The sequence below is a fragment of the Pholcus phalangioides genome, unplaced genomic scaffold, assembly GCF_987345545.1.
Source record: "Pholcus phalangioides strain wild (caught in Gottingen) unplaced genomic scaffold, Ppha-v1.0 ptg000017l_1, whole genome shotgun sequence".
Taxonomy (NCBI): Eukaryota; Metazoa; Arthropoda; class Arachnida; order Araneae; family Pholcidae; genus Pholcus; species Pholcus phalangioides.
The window spans coordinates 39,776,792-39,793,898 of NW_028301610.1; the positions used below are offsets into that span (position 1 = coordinate 39,776,792).

Genomic DNA, 17,107 nt, shown 5'->3' on the forward strand with positions numbered 1-17,107 from the left:
TTTTTTTTACAATAACTTCCTTACAGCGTGATCTTCAAGTATTCCCAAGAGATCCTGTATGATCTGTCCAGGGAATTCGTTAATAAACATCTATGCCCGAACGGGATTCGAACTTAGACCTGCACGGAAAGAGGCTAGCTTCCTAACCAGTCGACTGTCAGGCGGCAAGTTATCGATATTGAATTCGCATTAGATTATCCCATCACTCGTACCCCGCATACAGACGCAATAAGCAGCTGCAAAAGGCTTAAGCCGGCCTAGCACGGGATGTAAAAGCTTTTGGAGAAGGATTGATCGATCCTGGTAACGGAGCCTCTAACAACATTATCATCAGGGCCTGGATGTTGATTTTTTGTTGTTTTTTTTTTTTGCATTTTTCAATATATTTTCAATACCTCATTACTTTCAAGGCATTTTTTCAGGTTTTGGGGAATTTTTTGGAATTTTTTTAGGATATTTTTTCGCTTTCGAAATTTTTTTTAAAATAAAAAGTTGTCTAAAATGTTTTTGACCAAAAACAAATGCATTACTTTCATCACTTAACTTGTATCTTCCTTTGTAGATGCAAACAAAGTTTTGAATCAATTCCAGGTAAATTTTGTACAGGGTGGGCAAAAAATCAGCAAAAACTTTAAAAATGAATGAAAACCTCAAAAGTAACCGAAACAAAAAACGGTTTGCAGGGTTAGCATCGCTTGGTCACGGGAATTTTTTTAAGACAGGAGAAAAAAAAAAAAAAAAACCTCGAAAAACAGTCGATAGGTGGCACCGGTACGAGTGACTTCGATGGAAATATGCAAATGAGACGGTTATAAGAACTTGAGCTCCTAATTCACGACCAGTTCACCGTTATAAACAGTGTATGTGGACCTGTTGCACTCTGCCGTTGCTGGATTTGTGACTCGCCTGCAATGTGTTATCCCCTGCAGTGGTGGTGGTCATGTGGAACACATACTGCTGTAATAAGCGATTTGGAGGCATTCTGTTCGTTATTTGCGTATCTTTTCTTTGACTTCTGTACGTCAGCGCCACCTATCGGCTATTTTTTGCGTTTTTTTCCTGTCTTAAAAAATTCCCGTGACAACCCTGCAAACCGTTTTTTATTTCGTTTATTTTTCCAGTTTCTAAGAATTTGTGAAGTTTCTACGGACTTTTTAGCTCTCTCTCTCTCTCTCTCTCTCTCTAACCCTGTATATAAATAAAAATTCCTCACTTAACCAAATAATAAATAAAAGTGAATTCAAGGAATACCGATCCTATGTGGGATGTTGAGAGAGAGGAATTTTCATTATATGAAAGGGAGGTTATATATCGTAAGGTGCTTGCATTGAATGCAAGCGAGAATTTTAAAATCTGCGAATTCGTGTTGAATGAGTTTGATCCGTAAGAATGCTGCATGCACTAAGATTTCGTGAGCTTTGTTTTGCCTTGGGAATATTGAAGAACTGATGACGGCCAAATGATGATGTCATAGACGAGCGGCTTAGGTTTTCTGAACATTGTTCAGCGGTGGTCAAAAAAGCGAATAGAATGCTTGTGGTCTCATTTTCAAAAAGGTCTCTTCGCGTTCTCCTAAAGTCATTCTTCCGCTTTTTCGAGGCTTAGTTCGTCCTGTACTGGAGTATGCTGTAATGTTTTGGAGACCATACCTACAGAGGGACATAGACTTGGTTGAAGGGGTGCAGAGAAGAGCTACGCGTGTCCTTATTGGCACACGGGGCTTGAGTTATGAAGAGAGACTTCATTTTTTGAATATGTTTACATTGGATGAACTCAGGTATCGGGGAGACATGATCAAAGTGTTTAAAATTTTCAGTGGGATGGATAGGATGGACCATGAATTATTAGTACACCGTCAATCGACTGCTTTTACAAGGGGAGAGAATGAATGATGTTGAGAGAATGTGATATTCAATAGATACTATGTAGAATTTTTTTCTTTTACCTTCAGTGAATAGACTGATTCAGTTTCTAAAGAAATTTGTTTTTCTCATTTCAATAGCATTTTTGTCATTTTGGGGTAATTTTTCTTGCAGTTTTTAAGGCATTTTTTCGAGTTTTTGGGAAATTTTTTATGGTCATTTTTCAGGATTTTTTAAGTCAACAACATCTGGGGCCTTGATTATCATACATAGCTAGCATACGTTTCATATGGAAAAAGACTGTACATGATTTGACGTAAACCTTAAGCATTTGATATTTATTGTGGATAGACTTCTTATTTCTTATCGATTGTTTTTAATCTATAAGGCTGAATCGATCGCTTGTCAAAAATAAAGTAATAATAGCTGTTTAAACAAATCGCATATTTCACACACTAATCGAATTCCCGACACTTCATTAAACCGGAAAATCGGTGTTAGATTCGCAGCCAAACGCGGCTCTAATCAAGTCTGAAATTGCATTTAGTCTATTTTGCTCAATTGACAACCAATGCTTGGGTGTCGATTTACGTCAAATTCTCTTTGTCATCCGATCCGAATACGGCGGCAGTGCCCTTTCTATTCGGTGTTATTACCTATTCCACGGCCAGACATCGTGATTATATTATAGTGGAGAGTGAATTCAGACAATGAGACATTTTCGACTGAAAAATTTGTGTTGTTTGTTTTACTTGTTGTGATGCATTCCAAAGTAATCGAAGAGTATAAAAAGTTGAACATCCAATCGATGTTCTGTGCAGTTCGCGCATTTTCCAGTCATGGATCAAAAGCCGAAATTGAATTAGCGGAGGACTACTTCTGCGGCTGAGTTTAACGGTAATCATGAGACTTGCACAGGTAAGTTCATCTTTTTTTGAAATTCAAATTCATCTATACTCTTTTTAGTTTTAAGCTATTCTCTGTTTTCAGAATTGCTATTGTTGCTTTCCCACCACTCATATGAATACTAAAACGGTGGTGAAAATAGTGAATAGAATGCTCGCTTTCATTTTTAACCCTTTGAGCGGTCCTTAAAAATTTCCTTATCCTCATTACAACTGCCACGTTGGAAATAAAAGCGTGTTAAGAACCCGAGGTATTTCAGGTTGACCGAAATAGAGCAGATGAAGTTTGACGAGATATCTCGGACTTGCAGCTGTAAGGGTTAAAAAGGTCCCTTCGCACTCTTCTAAAGTCATTCTTTCACTTCTCGGGGGTTTAGTTCGTCATTGACTGAAGTATGTTGTAAGGTTACGGAGGCCATACCTGCAGAGGGACATAGACTTGGTTGAGGGGAGGGGATGCAAAGAAGAGCTACGAGTATCCTTGTTGGAACACGAGGCTTAAGCTGTGAAGAGAGACTTGATTTCTTGAAAATGTTTACATTGAAAGAGCGCAGCTGCCGGGGGATATGATCGAGGTGTCTGAAATTTTCAACGGGATGGGTAGGATAGACCATGAGTCACCGTCAATGAACTGCTTCAAGAAGGAAACACTATTATCGTTTAGCGAGGGATAACTCCGGGTTTCGGTGTCGCTCGTAAATACGATGCTTATAATGGAAGGAATCTAGAAGCTATCCATACATATAGATAAGAGACAACCATAGTCTCTCTCTCTCTCTTTTGTGGGCAGTGTACTATATATTATTAATTATTAGCTTTTTTTTTTTGGTGATATATGCTCTTATATTGGGTTGCTGTATTTTGGTTATATTTGACACCCATACTTTTTATCGGCATCTTTTTTTCAGGCAACTCCTTGGGCAATTTGCCTGTTGTTGCCTTTGTATTTTTATTTATTTGTATAAAATCTATACGTTGCTTATTTCCGAATGTTACCATTCCTTGAATACTCGAGTCCAGATGAGAGACTTCTACCAGGTATTGCTTTGAGTTGTTTCAAGTGATTCATCAGCCCTTTACTTCAGATCGAATCTGGCATAGTGCTGCAGATTAACGCTGTCTCGTTATAAAGATGTCTTTGCCGATCGTGACTGCTATAGTCGACTGAAATTAGTTGCCTAATGTTTCCCAACATCAAGGCCTTAACCTTTTGCGGTACTACGTCGAGGTGGACTCGACACCGGCAAAAGCCGGTACTTCAGTGTCATACCAACTCCTTACGATCACATTAAGGCCCCTGTGAGTGTTTGCATTTTTATCCAGGACGCATAAGCTGTACAAAAAAAAAAGGCTTTCAGAAGCCTTCCTTATTGCCGGGGAGGCGATATGAAGTACGAACTGTACCAACCGAAAAAACTCTGGACCGCAAAGGGTTAATTCGAATCGGCTTTTCGTATAAAAAGAAGGGCTGGGAATCAATCAAAATTTTTAAAGTTTAAATATCAAAGTTTCTAAATGCAATATTCGCTGAGATATTCGAATTCAAAAATCTTAGAAAAGCGCGAGAAAGGACAGCAAAAATGTGGGAAAGGAGCATATTTTGATGTTCTTTCATAACTTTTCTCCGTTTTTGTGAATTCAAATATCTTAACGAATATCGCACTTAGAAACGTATTTTTGTTTCTGTTGGCCTCAGGAGATACAGGGCAACTAGTTTCTAATAGGAAGATAGAGGACAAGACTAAAGCTTGTGATACAATCCAGTTTGTACCGGTGTCATCCACTTTTGGTTTGGTCAGCTCATTTCTGTGTCTGATGCGTGCAGGTGGGAAAGACGAGCTCCTTAACCACTTCAACATCCAGGACGTAATATTGCGTCCAAACGCCAGTGGGATAAATTCAAATACGTTCTGTTTGTTTTCTTTCCTATCTCCTTATCATCGCGAAGCTTTGTTGTAATCCTATGAAAAAAATTGTTCTTTTTACCTCCGTTTGTTTCTATACGCCTATTAGTGATTTTTTTTCCACATGCGATGTATCCTTCTTCTGTATACATATAAGAGCGAAAGAGAACATGTAAAATAAGGGGGAAAAGAGAGGAATGTATTTCAGACGCACTATCTTATCAATTTATCTATATTGTACTGTTTAAATTTCATTTGTTTTTCATTTTCCTTTTCTTATAACTTTTTTTCTTCTCCTTCTTTTCCTTTTTCTAACGTGCGGTTAGGTTAGGACAAATTTTCCATATTTATCGTCAATTCAACAAATAGAAATTGTCCTAATTTCCCGCCAATAGCTTAGAAACGCAGATGTTAAATGTCCAGACTGTACAGTTTTGATGCTAAGATTTTTGCACTGCAAAAGGGGCGCAGTAGACAAGGTCGGTAAGATACTCCCTTGAAGTACCAGAGGATGTTTACAGGTGTCGCGAGTCCGATACCCGATTCGTCCTTGTCAGAAACTTTCCTGACACAGGGGTACAACAGAAACGGCGACATAACCACAAAAAAAGATTGCTACCGCAGGGAGTCCCACATTGAGGGGTTAGCGCACAAACCTCTGTAAAACCATATACAAAAAAAAGGCTGCCACGTTCTGAATCGGCAATAAATTGTAGGTCCCGGTCTAATTAGCCCTCGTGTGCATAAAATGACCGTGGTGCGGCAAAAATGATCAAATGATTGCACTGGCAAAAAACGTGTGCTTCTCTACAGGCCGCAACTGGATGATTGATCAGCGTGGGAAAGCTTGCATTTCGCGCGCCCCTTTGTAATGTTGAAGGAAAGGGTGAAATTTGCGCCCCCTCTGGTCGGGGCACCTGCTCCCTCCTAGTTGCGGCCCTGCCTTTGTAAGCATGGGCTGTTTTATTTTATTTCGATGCATTTTCTATGAGCTGACTCTTTCATTTTACATGAAATGATTCAAAAACTTTCAGAAAGGAAAGTGGATATATATATATATATATATATATACACCTGGAAAAAGATCCTGAGGTGGACATGAATTACTTCTGGCTAGAGGGACAGAAATTCTGATGATGATTGGTTTAAAAAGTTAGCTCACGATGCATCTGTTTCATGTTAGACCATGTATCCATGCCAACTAAAATGTTCGTTATCCGAGGCAGAAAAATCACAAAAAAATCTTCGTAAGCCGAGGCGTTTGTTAGCTGAGGTGTAGTCTTAATGACGTTACAGATGAACTTGGTAACCCGTGCGGAGGCCTTCTATCTCTAAGAGCTGCTGGTTCGATTCCCCGCAAGACCAGTTGAATTACCTTCCCTGGATTTATCTTTGCATCAGCCAGGTGTTGAAACCTTCGTAAGAGTGGGTTTCGATCAGAAACGATACTGAAGGGGGTGGATGAACTGATGTTTTCCGAATACGAAAATTGCTGTTCACAGTGCAGACAAATTTTCGTCTCGTTTTCTGAAATTCCCATTGAACTCAATTTGAAACTGAAATCATGTTTATATTATTTATATGGAATAACTGAAACAAATTTTTGATAAATAAACTAGTGCCATTTTGTTTGGTTTCTTTTAGGTTGTACCCGTTGTTTTGCTCGTACTGGGCTTCGGTCTGGTTCAAGATTCCGTAGCATTGCAATGTAGTTACAACATCTGTGACATAGTACGATGTGCGCAGGTTCAATGCAAACCCAACCAGATTTATGTGCCAAAAGGTGGTTTCTGCGGTTGTTGTGATGTCTGTGTTTCTCGACTAGGTGAGCCTCAATTTCAGCCTACATCTTTTCAAATATTTGATGCTACATTTATCAATGTTAAAATTATACATTTTTGATGGCCATTTCAAATGTCATGTAAATATGAAAATACATCATTGATGAAATTTGCTCGTTAGATAATTGTAATCTGAGTCTATGTACATGGTATATATATATATATATATATTAGAACCATTAGTATTTTATAATTAATAAACTAAATATTAATGGAGTACAAAACGACAATGAAATTCAGTATCCATTTAAACGGTGTCGATTCTTTTTAGTTGTTGAACACGAGCCTTCTCCCTGTGTATCCTCCCCATTAGGGAGAGATATTTTTGGGTTTCTCTCAATCCCCCCACCCCGGGAAAGAAAGAGTGCTCCAATCCCGAGAATACCCGGGATTCGGTTACAAATACAAATACAACGCCACAACAGGCAAACTGCCCAACGAGGTGGCTGACCCAAGAACATCGTGGATCCCCGAGCCCCTACCAACTACTGCTACACCGCACATTTAAGTAATATTACATTCCAAATAAATACAGGGTGCATAGCAAACAGGCGGTACGGCATTTTACTGGCGAACCGTTGATCCTAGAGGTATACTTCCAGTTAGAAAAAAGTTTTCACATAATGTGCGGTACTCAGATATGTCATGTTTCAGGGGGGGGGGGGGTTGTATATTTATTAAAATAAAGAAATTAACTTTTTATACGGTCCCCGTATGCCCCAAAACCCAATGAGAAAGTTGTTGCCCTGTCTCTCCTGATGCCAAGTAAAAAATAATTCCACGTTTGTAAGTGCAATATTCACTGAGATATTCAAATTTGAAAAACGGAGGAAATTTGGGAGGAAAAAAAACAAGCTCTAAATGGGGAAAAACCGTTTTACCCGTATTTTTAACTCTTTCCCCCCCCCCCCCCCAAATTTCCACCGTTTTTCAAATTCAAAGAGTGCTCCATGATTTTGTGCTCGTGAGCACTTGATCAACATTCATTAACCACCTTGTACAAATTGCATTCAGAAATTAAAATTATCCTGATTTTTCATGTATTCGCATGTCAAACTTGCCGAGAGGATGCGCTTCTGTTAATGATGGGTACAGTCAGTGCTCGTGACTAGAAAAGGTTGAAGACCTCTGATTTACACGTTTGCACATGCTCTAGGTTATTCTTTTGGTTACTCACATGCTTGCCCGCACTCTAGGTCACTCACTGACCTGGTCTCGCGTTCTTTAGGTCCCTCTTTTGTTTTTCGCGTGTTTGCTCATGCTTCAAGTCACTCTTTTGCCCACTCACGTGCTTGCAATTTCTCTAGGTGACTCTTTTGGTCACTCAATTACCTAGTTTTTACTGTCTCGGCAGCAGGGCCGTATTAAGAGCATCAAGGGCTCTTGGGCAAAGTGATATTTTCGAGACCTTACTTGGCTAGAAATGCTTGCCCGTAACCAACTTACACGCTTGCTCTCAAATTTCAACCGGATCTCATTTTTATGGGGCCCTCTCTGCTCTTGAGGGGCCCCGGGCCGTGCCCGGGTAGGCTCATGCGTTAACAACCGGGCATCGAACTCGCAACACCTCTAAACATCCTTTTGTACTTTAGGCGAATATCTCATCGACCTGTTCTACCGCGCCCAGGTAATAGTGTTGCTGTAAAGCTTCGCGATGGTGAAAAGAGAGGAAAGAAAATACAGAAAACTTGTTTGAATTTATTCTGCTGGTATTTAGACGTAATATCACGGCCGTGATCGTAAAGAGGTTAAGCTTCAAACACTCTCCATTATCTCTAAATCTTGAGAAACGCTGGTCACTCCATCAGGTTCCTCTTTCCGAGTACATGCCAATATTGGCTCTCCACTCGTCCGATCGAATTCAGTTTGTCTTCATCGAAAAAATAATTCGTTGAAATTAATGGATTTCCTGAGCACTTACTCCTCCTAACCAGATCATAGCCCGCCGCTCTGTCTTTAACGAAGGGGTTCTCGACGAAGACCTGGAAAATGTGAGTGCGTGTATTGTAAACCTAACGTGAAGTTCGCTTATATGCAATGCTTGTCACGGTGCTGCCACCTGCCATTATTTTTCAAAAACTATGAGTGAAGTGTAACGATTGAATTATTTTGTACCGTTGTAGGCCTGTTGCTCTCCGTGGCGGGCGGGGACTTTTTAACGGGGAGATCGGCTCGCATTCGCACTTCGAAATTGGGACAGGGGCAGTGGACAAGCTGAAATGTCAGCTTGGAGGAGGGTGGGATCCACTGAAAATCTCCTCTCTGTATGTGTGTTTGTTAGTAAAAGCGTAAAACACAAATCTCTTATGACATATCTGTAAAATGATAGAATTTGAAGCCGTCATGTGTCTTTCTTGAGCAATTGAGAAGTCAAAATAATGCATATTCAACATACTTTGATCCCGTTTCTGCCCCAACATGTCCGCACACTTCACAGGGGCGTCGGAAGTGTTTCGAACCTGTGAGGGCTTGTCTTGAGTGAGCTTTATGTAGAAGATTTTGGTTTCTGAATCAGAATTCTGGGGGTGCTCTGACTCTTATATGTATCACAAATTACCGTGGGTGCTCGAGCGCTCACAGCATCCCCGACTCCGACACCACTGACGCTTCAAATGCCTATTATAGATATGCAGGGTGTCTCAGCACCAGATTTACAAATTTCTAGGAGGGGTAGGGTTCAATTAGACGACCCGGAATCACCCGGATGTTGTAATGTCTCCTACGTTTCCATATTAAAAAAAAACCAAAATTTTTGAACCGTTTTCTATTTAGTGTATGTTCAAACGAAAACAATGATTCATTTATAGAGCATTGGAAATCAAACACAATTATTTTTTCCAAGTTTTTACATTATTAGTTTTAACAAAAATCTCCCCGGCAAAATTTCGTTATATACTATGAAACATAATTTTGAACTTTCTTTTCCCATCAAAGTTGTGAAAACGTTTTTCCATGTTTTCTTTATACTCCGCCAGGGCCACAGAGACGTAGCTGACAGGGGCCCACCCCTGGTGCCCGGGACGATTCTCATCATATTTTGTTTTTTCACACTACAAATTGACTATAAAGGGCCCCGTGAAAGTTCGGTATAGGAGCCCGCAAAAGATACCAGCCTAGGGCCCTTCTCCCAGATGTGGGGGGCCATGGGCGGGACCAGGTGCGTCTGAACAATTTCAGGGCACAAAAAAATGTTTAGTACACCCCCTCCCCCGTAACAAGATTTCATATATTTTGTGGGGAAGGGGGAATCGGATACAGAATATACACGAACGCTGGGAAATATCCATACATAAAAAACACACAATATTAAATGTGAATACTACCAATGGAAATTCATAATTAATAAAATAAATAATTTCGGAATTGATTAAAATTTAGAACTAACGGAAGAAATAATTCCAGAATTGATAAAAATTAGGACTGGAAATCGATTAAAAGTTTTAACTGGTTAATCAGAAATTTTTAATCGATTGATCGGATTTTAATCGAATATTTTTTGTGACCGTATAATATTGATAGATGCTATAAAAATATATTATATTCATTTCACTCACCTATTCGGTAGATATAAACAAATATAGGAATACTGTAGGTTAAAGGAATTAAGGCTTTGCCCTCTTCAAGCAATTGCTGAACATAATTGTGCCTAAACCTGTAATTTCTTCACTCAGACCTTGTTATTTTTTTTTAAAAAAAGTTTATTTTTGGTTATTATTTACTGATTTGAAAACTACTTTCGATTATAGCTTGTTTTCCTAGAAACTCCTCTCGAATGGTATTTGTGAGGACATGAGCTGATGCTTCTAAGAATACGAAAAACTGTTGTTCATAGTGTAGACAATAAATTTTGTTTTTGTCTTCTAAAACTTCAATCAAACTCAATTCGGAATTGAAACCATCAGTTTTCGATGAATCAAATTTGATCAAAATACTGATTCAAATAATTTTAAATATGGTTACTTATCCAAAATATTCTGCACAGAACATGATTTATAAGACATCTGAGCGGTCAAGTTAATTCACAAACTTTTAATAAAAACTTTAATCGAATTTATTAACACAACTAAAATTTTTAACTGTGATTTATCGATCAACCGACAAGATTAATCTATTAATCGGACCAGCCCTAATGAAAATCAAGAAATAAATAGAATTAATAATTCCGCAATTGATGAAAATTGAGAAGCGAAATAAAATAAATGAGCTCTCTCTTTGTTTTATAAAAAATATATCTGCTCACTCTCTCTCCCAAGACCGCACCGTCACCGTAAAAATCTAAACTAAACTGATCGCCGACGGTGCGGACTCTTTGCGGTGACGGTGCTCGGCCACGGTGCGGAGATGTGTGAACTGCTGCATTGCTTAGTATTGTGCAATTCTTTTACCGAGTGATGACCTACACTCGGCCGACACACGTGTCGGGCACGGTGCCGATATGTGTGTCCGGACCTTCATGCAGGGTCGGAAATGCTTTCCTGACGCGTTAGATGGCGTTATACGGGAGTGGTGGTTCCGGGTGTTTGGTCTGCTTGATCGCCGGACCTATCGTGCCTTGATTACTTCTTCTGGAGTCCCCAGACTGGAGACATATCAAGACATTGGTGTATGACACACCTGTTGACAGTACTGAGGTGCTGCTGAACCTGCATTGTGTGTGCAGGGAAGTCCGAGACACGCCCAGAATCTTCCAGAATGTTCGAAATTTAATGCACCCGAGATGTGAGACTTGCATTACAGCTCATGAATGACACTTTGAACTTTGTTACTTTATCGATGCACATTTATTATTAAAACGCTTGTTCACTTACGTGTTGTTCTTTCACTTCTGGGGTTTTTCCAGTGTACCCTATCATATCAGGGGAGCATTTCCAAGCATGCAATGTGATTCCGAGTCTTCTAGGTGTACCCTACGCCTCTCGGAAGTCTAGAAGTTTGTAAACCTGGTTCTGAGACACCCTGTAGAACAGTGTTTCCCAAAGTGAGCAATATTCAGTGGGCGATGGAATGGTCCGGGGGCGATAGAAGCTACGGGTATAGCATAGGACCCTATAGGTTTACTTGAGTTCGGGAGGGGCGATGAGAAAAAAAATTTCTGAAGGGGCGATGTGAAATAAAAAGTTTGGGAATCTATGCGGTAGAAGATATCTATAGAGAGGGGAGATATCAGGCTTAGCCCGAACCTGACCATGGGCGACCCGTATTTTCTTCCCATTGTTAGATTACGCAGTAGACTGAAAAATACTCTACCACACACCAACTCTGGTCATTTATCGCCATACGGCACTTTCCAACCAGTGAAGTTGGGTGAGAAACCTGTTCGCCCCAGGCGCGGTAAGTAAAGAACTTTTTTTCTGATGTTCTTGCCCGGACTCGAACCCCGTGGACCTTGACGGTAACCTTCATAGTGGAAGACGAACATCTTACCACTGCGGCCCTCGAGCGATACTGAAATACACTGCAACCAATATTTCAATTAAAATTGTAACATCCGAGGGGTTAGCGCACCAACCTCTCGATGAGTATAAAAAACAAGCCTGCCGTTTGGAATCGGCAATAAATTGTAGGTCCCGGTCTAATTAGCCCTCGTGTGCAGAAAATGACCGTGGTGTGACAAAAATGATCAAAATGATCAAATGATGATAGAGAGGTTCAAGATGAAGTCCTAATGTGGCTGAGACAGTAACCCAAAGAATTTTATGCAGCTGGTATTGGGCACTGATAAATCGATGGGATACGTGCATTAATATTGGTGAAGATTATATTGAGAAATAAAATCAGTTTTTTATTTTTTAATTATCTTTTGTGACTTTCCTACTATTTTTTAGTTATCTTACTGACTCTCCTACGCACAAATTTATATTTGTTTGAAAAAATAGAATGACACGAGTGTGTAAAAGGTTCACTTTTTATTTTATTTTCTCATCAGATATTGGAGCACCCTGCTTGAGTATCAAAGGTCCACCGTCAACCGCACAATGTAAGCCAGGACTTCAGTGCGTCAATAGGAAATGTACTCTGAAGTCTCTGGATATTTATGATCCAGCACGTCCACTGCCATCTCCGAAGATTTACAGGTTCAAAAGACAATTGTACCGAACACCCTATTATTTCCCACCACCGCCACCCCCTCCTCCACCAGTTTACGCGCCTCCTCCTCCTCCACCACCACCACCACCTCCGCTTTATGCTCCACCACCTCCACCACCTCCTCCTCCTCCATTTTATGCTCCTCCCCCTCCACCACCACCTCCTCCTCCACTTTATGCTCCTCCACCTCCACCAGTTTATGCCCCTCCGCCTCCACCACCTCCTCCTCCTCCTCCTCCACCAGTTTATGGCCCCCCGCCTCCACCACCACCACCTCCTCCACCAGTTTATGCCCCTCCGCCTCCACCGCCACCTCCTCCTCCCCCACCAGTTTATGCGCCTCCACCACCACCGCCTCCTGTTTATGGACCTCCCCCACCACCTCCGCCGCCGCCTCCTCCACCAGTTTATAAGCCTCCACCACCACCTCCTCCACCAGTTTATAAGCCTCCACCACCACCTCCTCCACCAGTTTATAAGCCTCCACCACCACCTCCTCCACCAGTTTATAAGCCTCCACCACCACCTCCCCCACCTTACAAACCTCCACCACCACCTCCACCAGTCTATAAGCCTCGACCCCCACCTCCCCCGCCGGCCTATAAGCCCCCACCTCCACCACCACCTGTTTACAAGCCTCCACCGCCCCCTCCTCCACCAGTCTATAAGCCACCACCTCCTCCACCAGCCTATAAGCTTCCACCCCCACCACCACCAGCTTATAAACCCCCTCCCCCACCGCCACCACCAGCTTATAAACCCCCTCCCCCACCACCAGCTTACAAGCCCCCTCCACCACCTCCGCCGCCGCCACCACCCCCTCCTCCCCCACCACCACCAGTATATGGGCCTCCAGTTTATTTGCCGCCTCCTCCTCCTCCTCCTCCACCAGTTTATTTCCCTCCGCCACCAGTTTATTTGCCTCCTCCCCCTCCACCACCACCTGTATATGCACCCCCTCCTCCTCCTCCGCCACCACCTCCTCCTCCTCCGCCGCCGCCTCCACCACCACTACCATATTAAACTTGATCCCATTGTCCTCCACACCTCCAGGCATAACAATAAGCGGCCGTATCACTGAGCACATGTCGAAGCAGAAGAAATTCTATATGCAGCTTAACAAGCGTGTATCCGGAACTGCCCAAAGATATCGTCGTCCAAGTCGTTCTTTCAACGGACAATTATTTATTTAATGATGTATTTTTTTTCGAATAAAATGAATGTTATTCGTATATTGATCCTATTTCTTACCCGTCTTTGTTGTTCCTGAAGCCCGTGTTACATACAGGGTGGTCCAGAAGTCCTGACATCATTTGAAAAAAAAATATATTAAAAAAATACTACATTGAAGATAGAGACAAACGGTTAAAAGCATACATGCTCAACCCGTGGCCCCTTGGAATCATCTGACGTAGCCCGCAAGCTTAAACTTAATTTTGTAAAAATGGACACAGCAGCTGATAACCAGATTCCTTAAGTGATTCGCGGCACATACACAGATCAGTTAAGTGACCTGGGCAATGTTCTGGATCACTTAAGTGGCTCGCGGCACATTCTTACCTCTCTCAAGTGACCTACGGCACATTTCTAGATCATTTAAGTGACCCGCGGCATATTTCCAGGTTCTTAATTGACTTGTGGCACATTTCCAAACCCCTTAAGTGCCTGTGTCACATTTACAAATAATTTTAGCGATACGCGGCACATTTAAACACCAATTAAATGACCTGGGACACTGTTCTGGATCACTTAAGTAGCTCGCGGCATTCTTACCTCATGTCCCACCGTACATTTCAAGATCACTTAATTGACCAGTGGCACATTCCCAGATCAGTAAAGGGACCCGCGTTACATTTACAGATCATTCGAGTGACCTAGGGTGTTGTTTCAGATCATTTACGTGGCCCGCGACACATTCCCAGAACACGTATGTGGCACGCGAGATGTTTTCAAACTAATAAAGTGGTCCTCACTCTCCAAAAGTTCGAGCAGCCTTTGTTTGAAGCATTTGCAAGAAAAGCATTTTTTTTTTGCTTACTACAAACTTCTACATGCGCGCACATATTTAGTGACGCGGAGGATATTAACCATACATAGCATTTCTTGCCATATTAATTTGTAACGTGGGTGTTATAAAGAATGTAAGTAATAAGATGGAAAAGAAAAAAATGAATTATAAAAAGAAAAACTGGGTTTTTTTTATAATTCATTGATTTTATTTCTCTTGGGCTTCGCAGCGTTGAATGCGGGTAACACGGTTTTTCACATTTAACACTGTTTTTCTCCAACTTTCTCCATTTTCCGAATTCGAATACCTCAGTGAATTTTTTTTGTTGGCATCAGGAGAGACAGGGCAACAAATTTCTAATGGAAAGTTAGAGCACACGGGGACTGTATAAGAAAGTCAATTCTTACATTTCTTATGTTTACGACCCCTAAAATAAATTTTAAGTAACTGCACGTCATTTGAAAACTTTTTGTACAAATACAAAGGCCACAACAGCCAAAATCCCCAAGGAGGTAGCTGAAAAAAAAGATGCCCATGAAAAATATGGATGTTGAATACGTTTCTAAACTATATCAAAAATACAGCAACCCAATAAGAGCAATAAAAAACTAATAATTTTGATAAAATATAAATATACACATTACCCATAAATAAAATTTAGAGGCCTTTCACACGGAGCGGATGCGGATGAAGTTTTAACAATTGGAATATACTGACCCTTTCAGACGAGCCGAAATTTTTCCGCACCTAGGAAATGTTCATGCGGGTCCGCACGTCGCACAGTGGTCAATATAGCGAATTTAGGAGGAAAAAAATGTTTTCTCGAAAACTAATGAGTATTTTTGAAAAATTCTTTTTTGCTTCACATCAAAAATAGGCATCCACACAGGCCGAGAAGTATAATTTAATAATAATAACGTTTGGTAATTTTAAAACTACTTTGGCATGATTACTACGTTTTCTACATTTTTGGAATTCTTTCCATTTCAATGATATAATTACTTATTTCTAATTAATCTTTCCATCTTTTACTGATGTTTCCTACTTTTCTGATTGACTGTCTCCAAAATAATAATACATCACTCATATTTATCCCGAACAATATTTAAAAAATAATAGTAATACCAAAGCATATTCTAAACAAAATACTGCCGTGAAAACTGGGGGGAACACTTAATTGAAGTTTAATATGTAAAAAAATCAAGATTTTCACTCAAAAAATAATAAATTATTCTTTTATAACACAAAACATTAAAAATAAACAGTGCAAATAAACAAAATCTATGATTTGAGGACTTGATCACCGATTGAACATTTCAAATCGGAATGAAATTTTTCATAAAAACAACCAAACTCCGCTGATTATTATTAAATACTTACAAATTTATACTCGCAATTCTACAAACACTTAAAAATATATATTATTTCATTCTCGAAATTAATTTACGTTTACGTACAGTAATTTTGCATATAAATTAAAATTTTACCTAAAACGCACCCACCTTATGCGTAGTGTCAATCACTGTAAGACTCTGAGAGGATGTGCTTTTTTCTCCCTTTTCTGTCTCGCTAAATTTCAGCAAAGTCAAAACCCTCTTTTGGCAATGGTCCCTTTTTTGGGGCAGTTTTTTGTGCTCAGTTCTCTTATAGAAGATATTAGATGATCTGATGATGTAAGAAGATAGTTCATCAAATCTTCATTAGTTGTTTGACGTGAAATTTCTCTTGATCTATATTCTCCGGCTTGCTTATAGTCTTTATGTCTGGATTCTTGTGCTTCCTCCGTCAACTGATCAACGGGAAGTAGCAAATGTTGTACAACATCTGCACCATGAACCAAAACTTTGTGAACAGTAACTGGCACGTAAAACCAACTGTAAAGTTGCACGTAAAGCTTTGCAGTAGTGTTTGCAAACTCTCTAAATTTTTCGACATCTATTTCATGTTAGAGGCCGTACGTTGGCCGGATGATGTAAGACTGGCTTGTGCTGCACAGCACAACTCGCTGGTTCTATGTTCTTCCAAGAGATTTTTTACTTTTGCCTTCTTGGTCCTCGGGCCCATATCTTCGAAATTCTTTTGAGGTCTGCTCCGATCTTTCTGGACTATTTTGGATGGAATAGCTATTTTCCCTTGTAACCATGCTGAATTTTTGTCGAGGAAACGTGTCAAGGTCTTGTTACTAGATCTCCACTTTTTTGATAGGAAACTGATGAAACATTTGATTTTCAAACGAAACTTACTACTCTTGACTTTCAGGCTATGTTCCAATTTTGACTTTTCATCAATATATTGGATTAACAGGTCTGCAGACTTTTTAAAAGGCAAACTCAACCCGCCATTAGCGCAAATAACGTCAAACAACTCTTGACGAGTCACACATAAGGCCATTTCAAAAATTTCTTACGTGAAAAGGGGCGGCTGGGGGCGGCTACGCATAATGCAAAACGTTCACTAACAACATGTAGATCATCCGAAAAAACATTTCACGATTGAACAG

The 17,107-nt window shown here is 40.4% G+C and overlaps 1 protein-coding gene across 1 annotated transcript; it reads left to right on the forward strand.

Annotated features, from left to right (window-relative positions):
• The first annotated feature begins 2,650 nt into the window (after positions 1 to 2,650).
• Positions 2,651 to 13,830, forward strand: LOC149073057 (uncharacterized). Its single transcript, XM_089246313.1, has 3 exons — positions 2,651 to 2,780; positions 6,316 to 6,496; positions 12,439 to 13,830. Exons 1-3 carry the CDS (start codon positions 2,766 to 2,768, stop codon positions 13,620 to 13,622), a joined length of 1,380 nt encoding a protein of 459 aa, XP_089102439.1. The 5' UTR covers positions 2,651 to 2,765; the 3' UTR covers positions 13,623 to 13,830.
• Positions 13,831 to 17,107: the final 3,277 nt, after the last annotated feature.